This window comes from Cibotium barometz, chromosome 63 (assembly GCF_041138505.1).
Source record: "Cibotium barometz isolate CiBa-2024 chromosome 63, ASM4113850v1, whole genome shotgun sequence".
NCBI lineage: Eukaryota > Viridiplantae > Streptophyta > Polypodiopsida > Cyatheales > Cibotiaceae > Cibotium > Cibotium barometz.
In genome coordinates this window covers 18,564,847-18,588,455 of record NC_141108.1, presented here as the reverse complement: position 1 = coordinate 18,588,455, position 23,609 = coordinate 18,564,847, and the positions used below count along the sequence as shown (strand labels likewise).

Below are 23,609 nucleotides of genomic sequence, written 5' to 3'. Positions count from 1 at the left end.
AAGGAGAAAATTCAAAGGCTTGCAAATGGAAAGCTAAAAATCAAAGGAAGGCTACGGAGGATCCTTGGACAAAGAAGAAAGCAAAGGCGACATATGGTCAAACTAGATTATGCTAATTATCTTGAATAATTTTTTAAATTTTCTACCACTCGGATCATATTGCTTCGATTATTGACACCCTTCTTATCTTATGAAGAAAGAGCGGAACTTGACTTTGTGTGGGCAAATCAGCTCAACGCAGAGCCATACAATTTCTTTCGTCATTCGAGTTAAAGATAAGTCATTTATTTTCTATATCTCTTTCTACAAAATTTTATCATTTATCTTCTACTTTTCCTTAAATTGTCTCTATGATGAGGAGAGATAATCCACAACTTCCATCTATTCAAGATCAACTTAATATGTTATACAATCAAATAGCTACTGAGATGAATTTAAAGAGGGAGCTAAAAGATAGATTATTTGTTGAAATATGCAAGTGAATGGGTGTGTACGGGAACAAGCCCTTAGCTAGAGATCGTAAAAGGGAGTCCGTAATTGAGTGGGTAGCAGTGAAAAGGTGAGAGGAATCTACTGGATGAGACAATCAAGGGTAGCATGAGTGTATATAGGGGTGTGGAAACATTCTAGGAAAAGGTGCCTCCAAGATGTAGGGGAGGTGGCACAAATCAAGGAGAATCAATGGGATTAGATGCTTAGCATCTTGTGGATGTAAAACCTATAAATAGAGGCATTGGCCTAATGAGAAATTGCTGGTTTTTGAGTATCCATGCCTACATTAAGTTATTAGATTAATGGTGTACTAATCTCATCTTAATCATCTTTTAATCACCTTATAATCATGTTGATCTTTGCATTTGATCCACCATAGCTCATCACATTGCTACAAAATCAACTTGGTATATCAGAGCCATAGCCTAGGATTCATCTAATTTTTAAGCATAATTTTTCTACTAATCATGATTAAAAGTTAATCCCATTTTTCAACCCCTTTTCAACTAGCCATAGCTAGCTATCCTCCCCACACTTCAGCCCATCTAGTTAGCACATCAAACCGCCGGGAGAAGCTGCAAGAAATTGTGATTTCGCCAACGCTTCTTTCTATGAGAAAAATCATAAATTCCTCATCACGCCTTGGAATTAGAGCTAATGGAGCTAGCCCAAGGGGTTTTTGGATGCTCTAAACATGTTGGTGGCCTTAGAATCTTGAAATTCATCAAGGAGAAGCTACATCAAGCCCTGCATCAAATCTACAAGTAACTTTGGTAAAACAGAGATTAAGCATTCAATGTTTGGTCAAATCTTTTATTTTTAGGCTTGATCCTCTACTAGACTAACTGCTATTGATGGCCTTGAAAGTATTTGAGCTCATTTGAACTCTAAGGCACTAGATCTGGCCTCCCTATACACTCTATTTTCTACACACAAAATAAGAGATTAATTTTACTAATCAATGATTAATTAGCACTAATCACTATATTTTGATGCAATTGATGGTTCAAACCTACCATTGGGTATTTGAGACAGATCTCTATCACTTTAGATTGCAATTTGAAGTTGGTTTGATATCCCAATCATCCAGTACAAAAATAAATTACCCTTAGCTTTATGCAATTTTTGGTATATTCATGCTTGTAAATATGTTGTAATCATCATTTAACACCAAAATGGAGTTTTAAAAGGGTAGACACTATCCTTGAGTCTTGAAATGGATCAAGAGGTAAGACTCCCTTCACATCATGAGCAGTGCACAAAAAATAGCTAAATTTAACGAGGAGCAATTCCATACATGGCAAACAAAGACCGTGTATTTGCTCATGAGGAAGAATCTATGGGGGCTAATTGAGCAAAGAGATAAATTTCCAGTGGAGAATGGGAAGAATGAGTGGAAGAACAGAAATGAGAAAGCATTAGGATCGTTGCACTTAGCCTAAATGATAAAATCATTCACCACATTACAGGAATACAACAAGCTAAAGATGCATGGGATGAACTTAACAAATTATTTGGCACTCAAGCAAAGAATTCAAAGATAAATATGTTAATGCAATTCTACAAACTTGACATGAAGGAAAGTGAACCTCTAACCACACACTTGAACAAATACAAAAGCATCAAACAACAACTTGCAGCCATTGGGAAGAAAGTAGAAGATGACGAGGCTCTAGCAATGCTTCTAAAGAGTGTGGACAAGGGAGAGTATGAGAACATTGTGGCAACCTTAAAGAGAGAAACCCCACAACCCAATGTAACCTACCCCAATAGAGTAAAACCACCTTTGAGCCACCGATGATGTAGACCATGTGGTAGATGTATGTGTGAGCACTTTAGTCAAGGTCACGGACACTTGTAGTAGCCTTGGACACATAGAGAGAGAGTGTGTGTCAAGGACTATGAGTTAGGGACTTGAGGCATTGGTCACGGGTTACCAAGTAAGAGAGAAACTTGGGATAGGATCCAAGTGTGCTAGAATTATTCACTTAAAGGGAGGTGTTGAAATATGCAAGTGAATGGGTGTGTGCGAGAACAAGTCCTTAGCTAGAGATCGTAAAAGGGAGTCAGTAATTGAGTGGGTATAGCAGTGAAAAGGTGAGAGTAATCTACTGGATGAGAGAATCAAGGGTAACATGAGTGAATATAGGGGTGTGGAAACATTCTAAGAAAAGGTGCCCCAGATGTAGGGGAGGTGACACAAATCAAGGAGAAATCAATGGGATTAAATGCTTGGCATCTTGTAGATGCAAAACCTATAAATTAAGGCATTGGCCTAATGAGAAATTCCTAGTTTTTTAAGTATCCATGCTACATTAAGTTATTAGATTAATTATATACTAATCTCATCTTAATCATCTTCTAATCACCTTCTAATCATGTTAATCTTTGCATTTGATCCACCATAGTTCATCACATTGCTGCAAAATCAACGTTATTCCAAAGAAAGAGAAGTAAAGACAACTAATCTAGACTCATCGGATCTCTTGGCTTAGCCAACTTGACAATTACTATTCCAAGGAAAAATTCTCCAAACGAGATAAAATCAAGTGCACTACTAACCATCTAGTGGAGAGTGGTGCTTGCCTTATGATAGAATGTTACCAAGAATAACCATCACAACCCCAAACTTGAATCTTTCAAGGAGTTGATCAAAAAGGATTTTTTTACCACCACAATATAAGGCTAAGGATAGATAACAATGGGACATCTTACACGAAAGAGTCTATGTCCACCTATATAAATAGACTTTGGTAAGCTCTCCTTCGATTGCAAATCCTAGACAAAGTCTATGAGGAGCAAAAGAGAAAATTATAGCACAACTTAGACCCACATTAGAGTTGAAGTAAATATGTTCCATCCACATTCCCTTAGCTATACTATTTCATTACCATGAAATGTGAGGAAAAAAAGCTCTCTAAAAGAGGTGAAGAATTCCGAACATCAAGTGACAAGATTCCAAAAATCAAGAATTAGACAAACCTAAGGGCAACAACAATGCCAAGAGGATTGACACTTCCGACAAGCCTAATGAAGGGGACTCCAAGCCTTGTGTCATTCGGTGTTACAAATACAACAAAGAGAGCCATATTGCAATGGATTGTCTAGAGAAAAAGAAGAGCAATGAAGCAAAGTTATACATGATCAAGCATGATGAGGATGGCTCATTTAAGCAAAAGAATACCACTATCAAGAGTGTTCTGACCATAAAGGTACAGAAAATATCTTCATCTTCTAAGAATGAAAGGAACTATTTAATGGTAAAGATGTTACTATTGTGCATTATGATGGTAGTACACGGTTTCATTTCCAAAAGAACTATGAAATTGTTTAACCTAGAGTCTGTTTCTCACATTTTAAAATTTAAGTTACGTTCACTAGCACAAAGTATAATTACACTAAGGTAGTAAAACATGCAAATGTCTACACATCAAACCTTGAGGAGAAAAGGTATTTTCTAGTAACACCTTTGCAAGGAGTAGACATTATATAAGGTATACCTTGGAGGCATCAATATATCATTCATTACAATACAAATACTGTAGATTATCAAAGATGGTAATGGTCTGTCTAAGGGATCAGATGAAAGAAAAGATTAGCCCTTGGCTTAGCCACACCCAAGCTAAGAGTTTTGCATAAAGGAGGAAAACATACATGGTCTTAACCTAATACAGCTTTGCATAAAGGTTAGTTGACAAGGTTGCAACCATGGAAACTACACCTAGTCTCTTACAACAAGGATTCCTCTCTAAGTTCAAGGATTGTTTCTTCAAAGAATTGTCTCCTAGAGTACGACATTCCACCCCATCCCCATAGTTTACGATTTATTGAATAAAATGAGGAGTGAGGTATTTAACAAATTTGACCTTAAGTCTTACTATCATCAAATATGTGTATAAGATTGCATTTAAAACTCAATCCTTATTATTTTGACTAGCTAAAAATACCATCAAACTGCAAATATAACAATGCTCACGTGTCAAGAAGAACGATCTGCTGTCAACCAACTTACAGGAAGACCATGAATTTGTTGTTGCTTACTGTGTGCTTACAACCTAGAAGCACAAGTACTGCTAGCGAACTTAAATAAAAAGCCATGACTTTGTACCTCACAAGCGGTTTCGCTTATTTACCTAGATGCACAAGCTACAGTTGTAGTACCGGCAACCCTCTCCAGAACGTTTGTGCAAATTCACCACCGAAAGGCAAAAACAAAGTTCGGATATAATTCTAATTTGTAAGCATATCCATATTTACATGTGCAGCAGCTCAAGACACCTGGACCATGTCTTCTTCCTCCGGAACAACGGGATAAGATGCACAGGTTGCGATTCCTGTCATGCAAACAAACACAAGGACAAGATACAAGATGCACCCCATCACCTACATAGATATAGCTTTGAATAAGAAGTGCATTGCATGCTTACCGCACATGTTCTTGCCCATTTCCATGTTGAAGTAGCCATCGATGCCCCAACTTTCACCCCACGAGTTCTTGATGATCCAATACGCAATCCCCCTCTCATCCACGTCATAGCCCACGGCCAACACCGCATGGTTCACACTCTGCTGGGCCAAAAAAAACACGGGCATTTGTGGCTGCTGCTACTACTACAAGGACGTTGCAAGATTAGGTTAGGTGGTGGGGATAGCAACCTCAGGGCTGTCCTCACAGATGTCACTGGTGAAGACCCCACTCTCATAGAGCCGGAATTCGCCGATAACCTCGAATGCCACGCTCACGGGGCGCACTAACCCCACAGCATTCTTCAGCTCATCCTCTGCCCCCTGCACCTCATCAACACCAGGAAATCTTGATTAGTCCACAACATAACGACGAGACTACAACAAGCATCTAGAAAACTCGAAGATAAAAGCAAACTTGGAATATCCAGCAGGCTACAAACTGAGCCTACAGTCAACCGTCAAACCCTGGAACCAATTTGTCACATGCACAGATGCTAGGATTAAGAGCATTTTTAGGCATTGACGAGCCTTTTTATGGGGATTCTGGTAGGTTGATATCCAAGGACTTCCCTGACAACAGTCGGGTAGATGTAGGGGAGTTTCATGAGCCTATAAATAGCAAGGGTCAGTTCAGTGACCAGTCATTAATCATCTGATCCCTCATAGGTGGGACAGGTCATAGGCATAGATGTTACTTTTTGGGAGGCCAACCCAATCATTAGTCATCTGATCCCTCATAGGTGGGACAGGTCATAGGCATAGATGTTACTTTTGGGAGGCCAGGTTGGCTGGGATCATCTACATATTGATACATATATACTGAAAACACTGTTTCAGCAGCGTCTCTCTCTCTTCTCTCTATTCATCTTTGCGTTTTTGCACGGTGCTTGATACAGGCAGCTCTTCCGCATATTAGATTGGTATCAGAGCTGGTTGGAAGTCCTAGAAGTGCTGAAATATATGACACAGGATGACTTCTAGAGGATTCCTAACGGTTTATCTTATAAGCTCTTGGCCAAAGAGCAGAAGCGAGGATGAATGTATCTTTGCACGATTAGATAGGTTCTATGTGGATGATCGGGCCTGGATAGGGGAGGCACCATTGCTATCATGCCTGGCACCACCAAGTCAGATCGTTGCTCGGTTGTTTTGTGCCTCACGAAGCCTGGGACTCAGATGGCATTCCCTTGAATCTCTTATCCTCATTCTCTCTATATGGATGCAGAGATTTCACATGAGTTCAAAGAGATTTGGAGGTCATGTGACGATCCTCACCCTTGGCAAAGAGATGCATTGGCCCTCGAGAGGACCAACCAGTATTATATCAGTGTTGCTTTCGCCTTGGACAATGAGAGAGCTATCAGGCGCAGAATTGTTTCGCTTCAGAGGAACCATAAGAAGCATCCACAATCTCCTTGGATCCCAGACCTCTTGTCTACAGTTAGAACAGAGCAGCAGATGGCCACGGATAGGTGCAGACTGAGTTCTCGCTTCAGAGGAACCACGAGAAGCATCCACAATCTCCTTGGATCCCAGACCTCTTGTCTACAGTTAGAACAGAGCAGCAGATGGCCACGGATAGGTGCAGACTGAGTTCTCGTTTCATGCTAACAAGGCCTTTTAGGCACAAATACGTGGCAAATATGTCTGATCACGTGGTTCTACTCATAGTAGGGAATGTGTGAGATACTTGCAGGACTCACAATGAGAAGAGTCTGACCGAGCCAAATAAGGTGAGAAGTAATTGCATCAGTTTTTTAGCCTTTTCACACACTTACCCATTTTCAGTTCTAAGAGGTGTTCACACACACAACACTCATAGGGGAGTGTTACAAGGAGCTCCGAATATGTCAAATCCCCACGGATCCCCTCGTGATCGATCTTGGTTCGAAACTCGAATCTTGCAAACAAACGAACAACAAACAAGCAAGGGGGTGCAGGCCTGACTCACCTCCCAACCATGACAGCCGTGGGTAAGCCCACAGTCTTGGCTGTCCCCACCGAGCCACGAGCTGAGCTAACTAGGTTGACGTACCGACCAATCTCCTCCTCGCGACGTCCCATACCGCCACGAAGCTGCCCTCGCGGGCCTCGAGATTGCTGCCGGCCTCGGCTGCATAAAGCAGGTGCACGTCTGCACTAGATCCAGGCTCCAAGACCATAGAGCTCTCACAAACTCGTGAGACTCTCTATAATACAATAACTAACCTTGGCCACCCTTTTATAGGTTCTTGGCCGGTCATCGGACGTCCACACTTGGCCGCCCGCTCGTCCATACTTGGGTGCCCGCCCGTTAGTATTTCCCTAACTCAGCTCGTTAATCAGCCTGCCTAGTTCCAAGCTTCCCCAAGCCTCGAAACTAGTCTTGCATGCGTATAGCACACGGTAGATACACACTGTGCACATGACATACTCCCCTTCCTCTAAGAGCTCACTCCTGAGCTCACTAAAAAGCCAGGGTAATCTCTCTGAAGAGAAGTCAATGTCTCCCATGTAGCGTCCTCCTCAACACGATCCTTCCACTTGATCTTGTATTCCATGATAAGCGTACTACGCAATCTTCGTTCACAAAATCCAAGAATCTTTTCAGGTTCGTGCGGAACAAATGTCATGTCTTGGAGTAACTAACTGATCTGCTCCACCCAGTACTTCCTTAAGTCTACTGACTGAACTTTCACATGAGAAGGCAAATCCAATTCATATGCAGCTGAACCAATCCGTCGTGTAACACGAAATGGTCCACAGTATCTAGGAGATAATTTCGGAGATCGACCTGTCCGTAAAGTCTCGGAATCTTTCGGAACTCGCAAATACACCATCGTTCCTTCAGAGAACTCTCTAGGTGAACGATGTCTATTAGAATAAAACCTGTCTCGGTCTTGAGCACTTCTAATAGATTCCTTCGCAACTTGTAACATTTCCTGCATATCTTGCAAAAAATTACGTGCTGCATCATGCTGAAGTCTTGAGAATCCTACTGTAATAGGTGATCTAGGTTGAAAACCATACATAAGCATGAAAGGACTAAACCCTGTACTCGTATGCTTAGTACTATTATATGCAAATTCATCTTGAAATAAAGCAGCCCCAATAGCATAGCCACTGGCATCAGTTTCAAGAACATAAGGCCGACGAGGATCAGGCATTGCTAAGATAGGTGCTTCCTTGACTTTATCTTTCAAAAGTCTGAAGGCCATATCCAAATCGTTATTCCAAGTGATAGGCTGATTGGACTTACGTCCACGACCTTTCAATAAGTCGGTCATCGGTAGTGTGAGCTGAGAGTACTCCCGTACAGATTTCCGAAGAAAAACAACAAAACCGAGAAAAGAACGAAGTTGTTTCACTGTTCGCGGTATAGACCAGTCCAAAACCTTCTAAACTCGGTCATAGTCAATGCTCAATCCATCTCTAGTGATCTGGTGTCCCAAGTAAATGATGTCGGTCATAAAGAACTCACATTTACTCAATTTAGCATATAGTCGATTCTGTCTCAAAATAGATAAGACAATCGTGAGGTGTCTGACATGATCCTCAAGAGTACGGCTATAAATCAAAATATCATCCAGAAACACCACCACAAATTTTCCCAAATGTTTACGAAAAGGATCGTTCATCATTTGCTGGAATGTAATATGCGGAAGCTTCGGAGAAGGATCGGTACTTCAAAACTCAGAAAACAGCACTCTTTTCGCGACGGAATTAACGCACAAACGGAAAGACGATGTGCAGAAAATAGAGAGAGAAGGGGGAGATGGAGAAGGACACAGTATTGGGTCCCAATTACCCTCTGTAGGGCCCCCACCACGGATGGTGTATTTGCTTTATTAGAATGATGTAAATCTGAAACAAATACAAAGTACTTGACCTTTTCTTGGCTGGAAAACCTGCCCTTGACCTTCAGTCCTTCACCCCTTAGCTTTAGCAAACCCTTGGTTGTCCTGGCCCTTGAATGCTTGAGGCTCTTGGTGAATTATGAGATGAATAATGGGATTATGGGCTGGGGTATTTATACCCCTCCCTTCATGCAGTCGGCTGGTTTCAGGAAGCACCCACGACTGAGTTTCATCATTAAATTGTGTTCACACTTTAATAAAGTGTTTTCACACTTGTCTAGACCCTGTCCAGCCTGCGCATGACTCTGGGCAGCACCCTGGCTGCTGGACATGCTGCGCAGAGGTGTGGGACTGCCCCCCACACCTGGCCGCCTGTTGTCTTAGGGTTTTACACTCTGTCGGCTGCCTGTCCAGAGGCTCTGGAGCTGGCCGACTGCCCCTCCAGCCCTTGCCTTGGCTGGTGGGCAATGTCTTGGGCCCTCCTGGCCCCTTGGGGGTGGTTCTATACCTCCCCCATGCCCATACTAAGTATGCCAATGCAAAACCTTGCCCTGGGGTAGCCCTATGGGCTGGCCCCATCTCTACATGCAAACTACATGCCTACAGAGGCCTGGCATCCAGTTGCAAACCAGATACACAACACATCTGACATCATTCCAGAGGGAGACTCACAGCGCGGACTGGCACTGCTTCATGTGCAGGACAATGCACACCTGACCTTGGACTCATGTGCAGGACAATGCACACCTGACCTCGGACGACTGAGATGGATCCCTGGCTGACTCGTCCCGGACTGGGCTCACATGGGACCAGTTCACCATCCCAGGTCCTGCACCTTCTGTACAGAAATGTCTACGTGGCATCCAAGTGCGGGATGCACGTGACATCCCCTTCTGCTTAACTTGACGGAAGCTGCATAGCCTCCAAATAATCCGTCAATAAAGCCGGATAATCTTCGAAAAATTCTTTGTCGAGCCATACCGCTTCACGAGTTCCTCGGTCTTGAAACTTCGTGAGGAACTGTCGTAGTCTTCGGCCTGAGCCATGCTTGAAACGGTGCAGAAGGATCTGTTCTGGAACCATTACCTCTGCTTCATCTATAATGTCTGGTTCCGCTTCGTCTTTGACCTCTGAAGGGGGTGGACCTGCATATGGCTTCAACCAACTGACATGAAATACATCGTGCATAGTCCAACTCGGAGGTAGCTTTAATTGCATAGACACCTCATTAATCTTTTTCCGGATGGGGAATGGTCCGAAGCTCCTGAAAGACAACTTTGGGCATCGCTTGCCCACCTGCTTCAATCTTTGCTTCATAATCCGAAGATATACCCAATCTCCTTCCGAAAACTTCATGTCCCTTCGGTCTTTATTGGCCTGTCGAGTGTAGGCCTCTTGCGCTTTACCCAATCTGTCTTTGACGGACTCTAGGATCTCCTGGTAAGACTCCGTCACTCTGTTCGCCTCCGGTACTGAAGACGACGTCCTGGTTAACAACGACTGGAAAGGTCTTCCAAACGCTGCCTCATATGGAGTCCTGCCAATAGCTGAAGAAAAAGAGTAATTCAACACAGCTTGAACTAAAGGCAAAAACGATTCCCACTTACCTTGCTGATCGTGGACGTAACACTTCAGCACATCAAAGGCCAACTGGTTGTATATCTCTGTCTGGCCATCTGTCTGTGGGTGGAATGCACTGGAAAAATTCAACTTAGTACCAAAATTATCAAACAATGCCCTCCAAAAATGACTGGTAAACTTGGCATCTCGGTCTGACACTAAGGTCCTAGGAATTCCACCAATCGGGTACCAATGCCGAATGAATAGCTGGGCAACATCCTCGGCGGTCACATTGGCCCTGCAAGGAATAAGCATCACAAATTTGCTGAACCTGTCAACAATAGTCAAACACTGTGTATTACGCTTACTCGGACTGGGAGGCAGATTTGTGACAAAGTCCATCGAAATGTCTTGGAAAGGACCCTCAGGAATTGGCAAAGGCTGTAACAACCCTATCTTCTTTCCCCGAGGAGCTTTCACCTTTTGACAAATGTCACAGCGTTGTACATATGTAAACACATCACGCCTCATCTTTGGCCAATAGTATTGCCGTTCTAATTTCTCCAGAGTCGAATTCATGCCCCTATGACCACCTGTAATGGCGTCATGGGCATCATGGAGAAGAGCTGCCCGGAATGATTTCATGACACACAGTCGGCCTTTGTAGTAAAGCCAACCATCGCGTATCAGAAAATGGCATGGTCCTGTGGCATCCAATGCCTGTTCCCACTGTGTACCGAATTCCTCAGAATCCGCATACGTGTGCTTCATGTCTTCTAGTCCTGTACCAACAAGGTCAAGTCTAGTGGTCTGAATCGCAGATACTTGTCCCTTCCTGCTCAAAGCATCGACCACTGGATTGGCCTTTCCTGGAAGGTACTCAATCATGCCACCGAACTGCTGGAATATTTGACTCCAGCGGTGTTGTCGATCACTCCACTGTGCACTTGGCATCGTCTGAATCGAGCGCAATGCCTGATGGTCAGTGCGGACCTCGAAGTCACGGCCATACAGGAAATGTTTCCAATGTTTCAAGGCCTGAATGACTGCTAGGAGTTCACGATCGTAGACTGAGTAATTCTTTTCGGCGGGCAGTTACTTACGAGACATGTAAGCTACCGGATGACCATTCTGTTGCAATACACCTCCAATTGCGATGTTACTCGCATCGGTGATCACCTGAAATGGTTCGTCCCACGAGGCAAGGGCTAAACAAGGCGCTTCAGACAAAGCCACCTTGAGGTTCTGGAATGCCTCCAACGCTCGTGGAGTCATTCGAATCTTTTGCCTCCTTGTTTTCACTCCCTTTAGCAGATCGGTGAGGTCTGCCGAGAGATCAGAAAACTTGTCAATGTGGGTGGAATATGCCTGGCATATACCCACAAATGATCTAATGTCATAAGCGGTCTGAGGTACTTCCCAGTTAACAATCTCGGCCACTTTAGCCGGATCAAGTCGAATGCCTTCGGCACTGATTATATATCCCAAGTAATGCACCTGGAACAGATAAAATTCTGACTTCTTTTCATTGACATAGAGCTCGTTGCTTTCCAGCAACCTAAGGACTTTCTCCACATCAATGTCATGCTGCTCAACTGTAGCTGAAAATATGAGTATGTCGTCCAAAAATATGAACACACACACTCCAATCAACTCCCGGAAAATACGCATCATCATGCGGTTAAATGTAGCTGGGGCGTTCGTCAAACCAAATGGCATGACCACAAATTCATAGTGGGCCCGTTCTGTACGGAAAGCTGTCTTGGGGATGTCCCCCTCAACAATCCGAACCTGGTGGTACCCACTCTTTAAATCCAATTTAGAGAACACCTTAGCTCCATTCAGCCTCTCGAGAATATAGTCAATTCGAGGCATCGGGAATCTGCTCTTGATAGTCAGCTTGTTGAGTGCACGATAATCGACACACAACCGAGAAGACCCATCTTTCTTCTTGACAAATAAGATCGGTGCTGCAAACGGCGACACGCTGGGGCGGATGAAGCCAGCTTGCAACAATTCTTGGAGTTGGCGGTCCAACTCCGATTCCATTGCCTTAGAAAGGCGATACAGAAACTTGCTCGGGAGTTCCGAGCCTGGGAGGAGGTCAATCTTGTGATCCTCCGGTCTGGACGGGGGAAGCTGGGGAGGGAGACTGTCCCGAAGAAAAATCTTCTGGAACTTTTCATGGAGAACCGAGTACTTCTCGGAAGCACTGGCCACCGTCTGGGCTGTCTGGATGTAAATCATCGCACACTGTGCGCCTTTCCTGACTGCTCGCTTAGCCTGCAAGTGGCTTATGAGCGGAAAGTTTGGAATACCTGGCTCACACTTAATGGTCACAGGGGTGTTTGACACATTCCGATCAATCTGGAACGTGTGCTTGTCCCACTTGACATCAGGGAGAAACTTGTGAAACCACTGGATCCCCAAAATTATGTCTGCTCCTACAAGAGGGACAACCATATGCTAAAACCCTCAACTTGTTTGTCCACCGGAGTGAGCTCGAAACGGGCACGCCTAGCGGCCTCTTCCGTGATCACATCCTCCGTGCTGCCACTGTCAAACAAGACAACGACTCTCTGGCCACCTATGTAGCCAAAGGACTTGAGCAATTCGTTGCGCTCATACTCCTGGTCATGGGCGCCCTTCTGCTTATCTTCGAGCTCCCGGCTAATAATTGCTCCAACTGAAGCACCGGGGGTTGAAGAACTAGGGGTAGCCACTGGGGTCTGTGTGGGAGCTGTGCTCACCACGGAAGCTGTGGAGGCGGCGGCGGGCTTTGGAGGCTTCTTCGGACAATCCCGAGAAGTATGTCCTTTTGTGTGACAAAAGTAACATCTACCCTCCTTCCTGTACTGAGCAAGCTCCTCAGCACTCAACTTTCCACCTGTCTTGCCTGCCTCCGCTTTCTGGTCTGGAGTAAGCTTAGACGCATTGTTCGAGTTCTTGGAGCCAGAGGCTCCCGGGCTCTGTCCTGGGGAAGACCCCGTCTGGTTCTGGCTTTTGCCCCCCGAGGTGTTAGCCTTGGGAGAAGCCGGCTGGGAAGTCTTGGGCTTGCCACCATTGTGTTTCATTTCTGCACTCTGCGCAAGCGAGAGTGCGTCCTCAAAGGTGGCTGGTCTAAACATACGCACCTCCCATTGGATGTGCGTGTCCAGGCCATACAAAAACTGCCCTTTCTTGTCCGCATCAGATAAGCCTAATTGTAGACACAAGGTCGAAATTCTATTGGCAAACTGAAGGACTGGTTGCGCATTCTGACGCGCACCCCTGAACTCGTCTTCGAGTCGCTCAAGGTAGTGGGGCGGTAAAAACCGCTGCTTAAGGTCACGGACGAACTCGTCCCACCCATAAGCTGCCATACCTGATCTGGTGTGGGCATGAGCCCACTGAGTCCACCAAGGAATGGCCTCCCCTTCCAAATACCAACTGGCTAAGATCACTTTGTCAATTTCTGATTTCCTAACTGCGGCAAAGTAAGCTTCAAATTGATGTAACCATGAATACAGAGTAGTGGGATCGAGTTTACCATTATACTTACTGAAGTTCATTTTCTCGGGAAAATGATTCGAGGGCGCCGCCGGTGTCAATCTGGCGTCCAAAGCTCGGAGGTAACGCTCGTGTTCCACTCGTCGCATGGCTTCGTCTTCTCGTTGTCGAATCTCCAATGCCCGTATCTGCATCTCAAGCAAGGAGCTTGACTGCGGCTGTGACCCCTCGAGAGGGTCCCTGTGACGAGGATCTGGTATCTGGGGTACGGAAGGAGAGGGAGGAGGAGATGGAAAACGCGACGCTCGAGAGCGAGAACGCTCCTCCAGAGCCAAAATCCGCGCCTTCTGCTCGTCCAACTTGGTTGTCTGGTCTGCGATTGCTCGCATCATCTGCTGGAACATGTCTTGTACACTCAAGCCGGGTGCCCTAGCTGGGCTGCCTGGTGCACTCTGGTCCCATGGTTCTGGTTCTCTCTCGTCGCCAAAGCTCGCCATAGCGGGAATATGCAGTTCCTTTCCGGAACGCAATTTGACCATCCACTATCTGTGTGGGAGACTTCCGGAGGCTTCCGGAGGCTAAAAACCAACCGTCCTTCGAGGGACAGGAGTCACTCCGAAAGGGGTAGTCCACCGGCGTCTAAAAACCAACCACACGAGCGAAAAATTTTCTGGTTTTCTTTGCTGAATCTTCGTCCTTGAAGTAGGCTCTGATACCACTGTAATATGCGGAAGCTTCGGAGAAGGATCGGTACTTCAAAACTCAGAAAACAGCACTCTTTTCGCGACGGAATTAACGCACAAACGGAAAGACGATGTGCAGAAAATAGAGAGAGAAGGGGGAGATGGAGAAGGACACAGTATTGGGTCCCAATTACCCTCTGTAGGGCCCCCACCACGGATGGTGTATTTGCTTTATTAGAATGATGTAAATCTGAAACAAATACAAAGTACTTGACCTTTTCTTGGCTGGAAAACCTGCCCTTGACCTTCAGTCCTTCACCCCTTAGCTTTAGCAAACCCTTGGCTGTCCTGGCCCTTGAATGCTTGAGGCTCTTGGTGAATTATGAGATGAATAATGGGATTATGGGCTGGGGTATTTATACCCCTCCCTTCATGCAGTCGGCTGGTTTCAGGAAGCACCCACGACTGAGTTTCATCATTAAATTGTGTTCACACTTTAATAAAGTGTTTTCACACTTGTCTAGACCCTGTCCAGCCTGTGCATGACTCTGGGCAGCACCCTGGCTGCTGGACATGCTGCGCAGAGGTGTGGGACTGCCCCCCACACCTGGCCGCCTGCTGTCTTAGGGTTTTACACTCTGTCGGCTGCCTGTCCAGAGGCTCTGGAGCTGGCCGACTGCCCCTCCAGCCCTTGCCTTGGCTGGTGGGCAATGTCTTGGGCCCTCCTGGCCCCTTGGGGGTGGTTCTATACCTCCCCCATGCCCATACTAAGTATGCCAATGCAAAACCTTGCCCTGGGGTAGCCCTATGGGCTGGCCCCATCTCTACATGCAAACTACATGCCTACAGAGGCCTGGCATCCAGTTGCAAACCAGATACACAGCACATCTGACATCATTCCAGAGGGAGACTCACAGCGCGGACTGGCACTGCTTCATGTGCAGGACAATGCACACCTGACCTTGGACTCATGTGCAGGACAATGCACACCTGACCTCGGACGACTGAGATGGATCCCTGGCTGACTCGTCCCGGACTGGGCTCACATGGGACCAGTTCACCATCCCAGGTCCTGCACCTTCTGTACAGAAATGTCTACGTGGCATCCAAGTGCGGGATGCACGTGACATGGAAAGTGGCTGAAGCATTGGTTAACCCAAAAGGTAATACGAGAAACTCGTAATGGCCATACCTAGTCCGAAAAGCGGTTCTTTCGACATGCCTTTCTTGAATACGTATCTGGTGATAGCCAGTACGTAAATCTATCTTCGTGAAATATTTCGCTCCTGCTAACCGGTCAATTAAGTCATCTGATCTAGGGAGAGGATAACGGTTCTTAATGGTCAGCTTCTTCAATCTCTTGTAATCTATACACATTCTCCAAGTATTGTCCTTCTTTCTCCTAAGCAACACAGGTGCACCCCAAGGTGATTTACTTGGACGGATCTGGCCCATCCTCAAATAATCTGCGAGTTGTTTAGCCAACTCATCTTCCTCAGCTTGGCTCATTCTATAAGGTGGAATACTGACAGGATGAGCACCAGGGATCAAGTCAATACGATGATCTACTGCCCGTTCAGGTGGTAAACCCGATGGCAATTCCTTAGGAAATACGTCTTGAAACGAATCAAGTATCTTCTGTAATTCTTTGCTTTCAAACACACTTAATTCATTCACATCCATGGAAGGGATGAGAAAAGAAGAAAGTGGAATCAATACACAATGAAAGCGGTGTACAAGGAAGAATCCATTATATTTCCAAAATCAATTGTATTTACAAGAGGTCCTTGAGAGAGATGAATACAATCACCTAAAATACTATACTTGGTGTCCCTATGCTGAAAAGAAAAAATATGACTAGACCAATCTATCTGGACTTCAAGAGTCTTAAACCACTCAATCCCTAATAACAAGTCTACATTTTCCAGATGCATAACATAGCATTCCAGAGTATCTTTGTAGTCCTGAATCTGGATTGGAAGCATCTCCACCTTGCGATCCCAAACTTGTCTGCCCGCAGGTAGACGTACCTCATAGGTATGGTCGCTGAGTGTCGTATCAAGACTCAATTTCTGCACAAGTTTGTAGTTAACAAAGTTATGCGAACTGCCAAGGTCTAACAGAATGTGAATTTTATGGCCATTCACTTCTCCATAAACTCGGAGAAGATCATGCATGCCAAATACTTTAGAATTGAACAGACAATCAGAACAAGTACTAGAGCGAGAAAGTACAGTAATTGACGTACCTGTCAAAGACAACTGGTTAGCTGCCTTTGGCTTGGGTCCTGCGTTTGACTTGGTACCCTTTTGCTTTGGGCACTCATTACGCATGTGTCCTTTTTCTTCGCAGATAAAACAACGTCCTTCCTTCTTGAGCTTCAAAGCCCTAAGGAGTCGTTTTTTCTTCGCTGGTGTCGAACTTGAATTCTTCGAAGGTTGGTCCGAAGACTTGCCTTCAGTCGTGTTAGCGAGGTCATGGTCAAAGCTGAAAACCGGGCAACAACATCATAATCATCCTCTTTCTTGAGGAATTCTTTCTTGAAAATGTCTTCAAATTGTGCCCAAGTTGTTGGCTTAGGGTTCAGTTCCTTCCACCAAAGCAAAGCTTTGCCGGACAGGAAACCTGCTGCTAACTGGATCTTCTTTCCATCATCATATGGATGAAACTGAAAGTGAACTTGCCACTTATGTAGCCACGTGTCCACGATCTCCTTGGTTCGCTGCTTTTACTCGCCCCCGAACGGTTCCGGAGTAATATTGGGGCCTAAAGCTGAAGCCAAGGTATCCATTCCCGAGAAAGTAGAGAGGGTAGTGGTCAATAGAGCGATGGAGTTCTGCAAAGCCTGCATCTGGGCTGCGATTTGTGCCTAACGTTCTGTCGAAGAAGCTTCGAGAGCTACTTTGAACTCTTGGAAATCAGATTTTGACACAAAATCGTCAAAAAGATCGGCATCGGTACCTTCCGTAGCCGGCAAGCCTTCGCGTTCCACGAGGGGCTCCAACTCCGATTCTTGGGTCGACATCGTGAAGAGGGTACGTGGAGAGAAAATTCGATCTTTGCACAACAAAAGTGCGAGCGAGCTTGAGAGCTTGAAAACTTGAGAACTTGAGAACTCGAGAGATGTGTGGCAAGAAGCCCACGTGAGGGGGTTTATAAAGGTTTCCCAAAAGCCAAAAAAAATCTCGAAAAGCTATGCTTAGCTTTTGCTTTAGCTTTTGTGTTTTTTTTTCCTTGAATATATATATATATATATATATATATATATATGGATATATATATTCTCTTTTCTTAAAAAAGAAAAAACACCTTGGAAACCTTAGAGAGGAGAGGACTTTTAAACCTTAAAAATTTTAAACTCCAAAAAAAAACTGAAAGCTAAAAAAGAAACGTGCTTTCCTTGTTGTTTTTTGGTTTTTTTTTTTTCTCCTGGAAATACCTGCCGGCGTGTGCTGATGCTGACGTCGCCTACTTCCTTGCGCCAACCTACGCCTGCCACGAATGCCTGGGCGCCCGCCTGCTGTGCGTGGTCTGGGCGCCGACTGCCTGGCGTGAGCGCTGGTCTACCTAGGCGCCAACCTACTGTACGTGGCCCGGGCCGCCTGCGCTAGGCTGCGTAGGCCTGGCCTAGGCGCCGCCTGGCTACGCAGGCCTGGCCGCCTGGCTACGCAGGCCTAGGCCGCCTGGCCTGGCCTATATCTGCTGGTAGCCCAACGCGCCTACGCTTACGCCCAGTACATCAGTACTCAGCCGGCAGTACAAACGACACACACACGTGCTCTCTCTCTCCTTGTCCACGAAAAGCAAACTTGCTTTTTCGCTCTCTTTTTTCTGTTTCTCTCCCTGCAGGTCATGTGACTGCACAACATCTTTCCTCTTCTTTGCAAAAGCATTCAACCCTTCTAAACCTACCATCTCCCATCAACATGGGGTTCTTTGATGAAGAAAAAACACATACTAATCTGAAAACTGCAGTATGCACAGAAAAAACAGCAAGCTTTTTAACACATACCGTTCTTCGACCTCTTCTTCTCTACCGTTCTTCGACCTCTTCTTCTCTACCTACCGACTTGCTCATTCACGAGGTATGCTCTGATACCACTGTCAAATCCCCACGGATCCCCTCGTGATCGATCTTGGTTCGAAACTCGAATCCTGCAAACAAACGAACAACAAACAAGCAAGGGGGTGCAGGCCTGACTCACCTCCCAACCACGACAGCCGTGGGTAAGCCCACAGTCTTGGCTGTCCCCACCGAGCCATGAGCTGAGCTAACTAGGTTGACGTACCGACCAATCTCCTCCTCGCGACGTCCCATACCGCCACGAAGCTGCCCTCGCGGGCCTCGAGATTGCTGTCGGCCTCGGTTGCATAAAGCAGGTGCACGTCTGCACTAGATCCAGGCTCCGAGACCATAGAGCTCTCACAAACTCGCGAGACTCTCTATAATACAATAACTAACCTTGGCCACCCTTTTATAGGCTCTTGGCCGGTCATCGAGCGTCCACACTTGGCCGCCCGCCCGTCCATACTTGGGTGCCCGCCCGTTAGTATTTCCCTAACTCAGCTCGTCAATCAGCCTGCCTAGTTCCAAGCTTCCCCAAGCCTCGAAACTAGTCTTGCATGCGTATAGCACACGGTAGATACACACTGTGCACATGACAGAATACCCAACAATCCCCCCTTCGGAATTAGAGTGGTGTTATGAGAAATAGCCTTCATACTTAAAGTGATTTGGGCTCACTAGCACCACGTGATGCAAAAGATCACAGTGGCCATACCTAACGTGATACAACAAATTGCAATCAAGCCTGCAAATGGAGCTTGACCACACAAGATTCTTCAGCTTCCAGAACTATCCCCCGACTCCACACACAGATAACATAGGAATGGAGCCTTTAAGAGGTGTTCACACACACTAACACTCATAGGGGAGTGTTCACACACAAGGAGCTCCGAATACCCACACATTTTCACTTCTAAGAGGTGTTCACACACACTAACACTCATAGGGGAGTGTTCACACACAAGGAGCTTCGAATACCTAACAATCCCCCTTTCAGATTAGAGTGGTGTTATGAGGAACAGCCTTCATACTTAAGGTGATTTGGGCTCCCTAGCACCACGTGATGCAAAAGATCACAGTGGCCATACCTAACGTGATACAACAAATTGCAATCAAGCCTACAAATGGAGCTTGACCACACATAAGATTCTTCAACTTCCAGAACTATCCCCCGACTTCACACACGGATAACATAGGAATGGAGCCTTTAATAAAATAAGGCATTACAAACATATAAGAGAGAAAACACACCTTTATTTAATTCAGATTTCGGGGGACATCCCGGGCAGAGAACCCTTGACTCTCACACATAAATAATCATGAAAAAAATATTTTTTCTCGGTGGGAGAAAATCCTTTCGTACGTGGACTTGGCAAGAGGCTTATATAAAAGGTTTGGAGTACAAAGCTTCAAGGAAGGAGATCTCAGCTGATTTACAGAGATGGGTTTTCTGGCTAACAGTGAAAAAACTAGTTAGTTACTAGAAGTGGGCTTAACTACCTACTTAATGAAGCTTGGATCAAAACTTGCTCTAATACCAATTGAAGGGAATGAGCTGAGGTTAATCATTGAGGATCAATTTGCATTGGGACCCCAATGAGTGGGAGTGGAGAGAAGCTACCAACCCATTGAAAAGCATGCCTTTCTTTAGTTAAATTATGCGGGACGCAAGGCATGTAAACCTAGGACACATTCACAAAAAGGAGGCTTATGGTATCACACCTTACATTCTAGAATTTTTGGAGAAGGTTGCAGCACTCTTGCAAGAGAACATAGATTTTCTCCTTTATACTTGGTGGTCTCACCCACCAACCAACAAAGTATCGGTCATTGGTGTTAGCCCAGCATGCCCGAGATGTGCAAGATATTCACAGAATCTACCATTGCTTATGGGAGTGCAAGGAAGCACAAAGGATTTGGATTGCGATAGCACATTTCCTTGCAAGGATAAGGAGGGATACTTATATTGCTTTGGTGCTATCATTTTGATGACACAATTGGGCCCACAACTTGGGTATGAGGGGAGCAACTAGGATTTGGTCATTATGGTCAATTGGGTTGCTCAACAGTGTAGTCTTTAGAACCTCCCAAAGTCGAGACACAGCATGAGAGAGTATTGCTAGCATTGCACCCTAGCACATTTGGAAGGCTAGATGCACTGAGGCCATTGACGGTACTTTGGTGTATGATACATAGTGCATTTGCAGGATTTGGAGTGATATCATCCAGGATCTTTGACGGCTGTGGTGGAGAGAAAGCACGGCCAATTTATGAGAGTGAGATCATGGCATCTTCTTCATTGCCACTCATATGGGACCTTGTTTGGTTCAGATTTCAGTCTTGTTTGGTTCGAAATCTCCCATTCGTATATTTTTCCATACTTAATAGAAGTCTCTTTTTCGGGATAGGGGAGGTGGAATTCACTCACTTTCCCGCAGCACACAGTGTGTCTGTCCTGCCTCCACTCCGTAAATGGCGGTAATCAACATTCACATTAGAACACTACACAGTCAAAGCCATAGCTCAATGCCGTGAATATATATATATATACCTAGATGAATCCAAGAACATGCCCAAATTCACCTTATAAGAATGTGCAATTTATAGCCTCATGGCAGTCATCCACAAGACAATAAACCATCAACTCCATCATGCATAGTATGGACTGGATAGTACAACATCCCCACTAACGTCATCAGCGCCGTGAATGCACGTTAATTCCTTTGCAATCATGCTGCACAGTACCTCATCTTAATCTTGCTAGCAGCCAATGGCCCCAACCCAGCCCTATTTCACGGATTGTTTTGCCTCCCCTAGCTACCTCTATTCATGTCCAAGGCACCTCTGCCACTATGTCATGATCTGGTGGTGGTTAATGTTGATGCATAGGTCAAAAACCATGAAATTGTTTGGTGAGCAGGTGCCAGGCATGTGTAGTGCAATCGTAGCGCGCGCATGTGTGTGTGAGAGAGAGGCCAAGATAGCCACTGTTTGAGGTCTTCACGTGAGTACCTCCTTACTCGAACGGCCCTCCCAATAAAACCTCATTTTTCAATGAAATCTAATAATGAAATCTATGTTGGCATCACTAAAAGGGGTAACCACGTTGAATTTTCTCATTAGGGCAAATGATTTATATCATACAAGCTCATAAAGCCTCTGTTCTACTTGAACACGGATCCCAAAATTAGATGGTCACGAGTGGAGCGTAAAGGTGAAATTGCCTTCTTCTCCAGTGGCTTTTCTGTGCGCATTAAGCCCCAGAGGCTAGACATGTTCTCCATTTTCGTTTCAAATAACATTTTATGTCAACTCAAAGAAAGGTCAAGTTCCCATTGAGATGTTCTAACCTAATTAGCAGTTTTTTGAACAATCAGGCTTTGTTTAGGACATAGGAATTGTGGCATACCATGGTGATGTTAACCACGTCGTACACCTGTGCACCCACGGAATCCTGGCTGAATTGGCATTCCCCGTTTTTCGCCTTGTAAGGGTAGGCGTCCTCTGTGTCCAAGCCACCATTATACTGTATGTACTCAAACGCCTGCGAGGGCAGGCCCCCGTTGCACCCGAAGTTGTTGTAGCCACCTGCACAATCGATGAGCTGCTGCTCCGACAACAGTACCATTTGCCCCGTTGCCTGCGCATGCGCCGCCTCCAGGGCGCCGGTGGTGCTGCATCCCCCCCCCCCCCCCCCCCCCCCCCCGCCCACAACACACACACACACACAAAAAAAAACGAAAGACAACAAACACGACAGCAACATGAAGTGTCAACAAGCTCCTTCCAAAATAACGGGCGCGCACACATACACACAGGAATGAACCTGAAGGTCCAGCAAGAACCGCAATGAGCTTGATTCTTGACGGGGCTTACGATCCCATCCTCACGCCAGTCTTTCTGCAAGAGCCAAGCCAAAAAAAACCCCACACCCCCCGCGGAAAAAAACAAACAAACAACTAAACAAATAAGAATAGGAGCGCCCGCTTAATATATCAGCCAGTGAGTGCCAAAAGAGGAGGGATCTTACGTTTGCTGGAAGAGCGGAGCTTCGTAGGTTGTGGGTACCCCTAGTGGCTGAGCAATTCTGTTGATCACCAGACCCGAGGTATGTACCCTTGAACTCCTCCCAAGTCAGATCCGCAAAATCTGCAAGCATTAGGCGACCCAAAAAGGCGTTGCGGCACAGCAAAGAAAATCAATTACGCCAAACAGATGGCAAAGGCAAGTCCACTCACGATTGAGGCCGAGAGTGTAGGAAAGGTTCTTGCGGTTGGTGATCTCAATGAGTTCCACGCTTTCCACGAAAGCACCAAACCGGTGACGGAGCTCCTCCGCTGTGCTGTAGTGCTTACCATACCTGCACACAACAGCGATCAAACTAGCTCCATATTTCCCAACTTCACATGGGACCTGCCGAGACAGAGAGAGGGGGGCGTACTGTCGAGCGTAGCTGATGAAGCTGTGGACGAGAGGGGAGTCCCCCAAGATACTAGTGAAGCTCCGATCAGAGATACTTGCAGTGGTGAGAGAAGGGTCTCGCACTGACGAGACAAGGTAGGGGGTGCTGCTCAAGACAAAGGCGAGAAAACACAAACAGGCCGAGGCCATGGTCACACAGCAGAAGAGATAATTTGCAACTTTGCAAGGCAGGGAGGTGGGAATCTTCTAAGCCGGCCAACCCAACTTTTCAGACAGGGCCAAGTTTTGTCCGAATAGCCTAGTGGCATCACAGCTGACGTTCCTATTTCGTGAGCGACTAGGAAGGGTCAGCATGTGTTGCGTAAGGAGATCACCAATTCTTCAACTTAGACTGTACACCATGGAGTGATACTAACAATAGTTTGTTCTTGTAGTTGAAATTGTGGTTCCGTTGTTGGTTCATAGAGTGTTGATCCATACACTATTGTAAGTTCCAAAATGTGTTGCGTGCAAGAGAAGCTATGCGTCGTTTGCTATCGTGCAAGAGAAACTATGCGTCGTTTGCTATCTTGCAGTATTACTCTCTCTATTTTG

The 23,609-nt window shown here is 45.6% G+C and overlaps 1 protein-coding gene across 1 annotated transcript; it reads right to left on the bottom strand.

Moving 5' to 3' along the window:
- Positions 1-4,398: 4,398 nt before the first annotated feature.
- Positions 4,399-23,354, bottom strand: LOC147603795 (cysteine proteinase 2-like). The gene is made up of 8 exons (XM_086796420.1): positions 23,035-23,354; positions 22,832-22,953; positions 22,624-22,742; positions 22,420-22,493; positions 22,003-22,267; positions 5,149-5,280; positions 4,920-5,058; positions 4,399-4,826 (listed from the first exon to the last, which is right to left on the bottom strand). The coding sequence occupies exons 1-8, from the start codon at positions 23,202-23,204 to the stop codon at positions 4,762-4,764; spliced, it is 1,086 nt and encodes a 361-aa protein (XP_086652546.1). The 5' UTR covers positions 23,205-23,354; the 3' UTR covers positions 4,399-4,761.
- Positions 23,355-23,609: the final 255 nt, after the last annotated feature.

Bases quoted from the DNA above. Each gene is read 5' to 3' on its own strand.
- LOC147603795 (XM_086796420.1), bottom strand. From the start codon at position 23,204: ATGGCCTCGGCCTGTTTGTGTTTTCTCGCCTTTGTCTTGAGCAGCACC. The intron at 22,743-22,831 runs GTGAGTGGACTT...TAATGCTTGCAG, and splicing joins CTACACTCTCGGCCTCAATC to ATTTTGCGGATCTGACTTGG. The intron at 4,827-4,919 runs GTAAGCATGCAA...TTTGCATGACAG, and splicing joins AATGGGCAAGAACATGTGCG to GAATCGCAACCTGTGCATCT.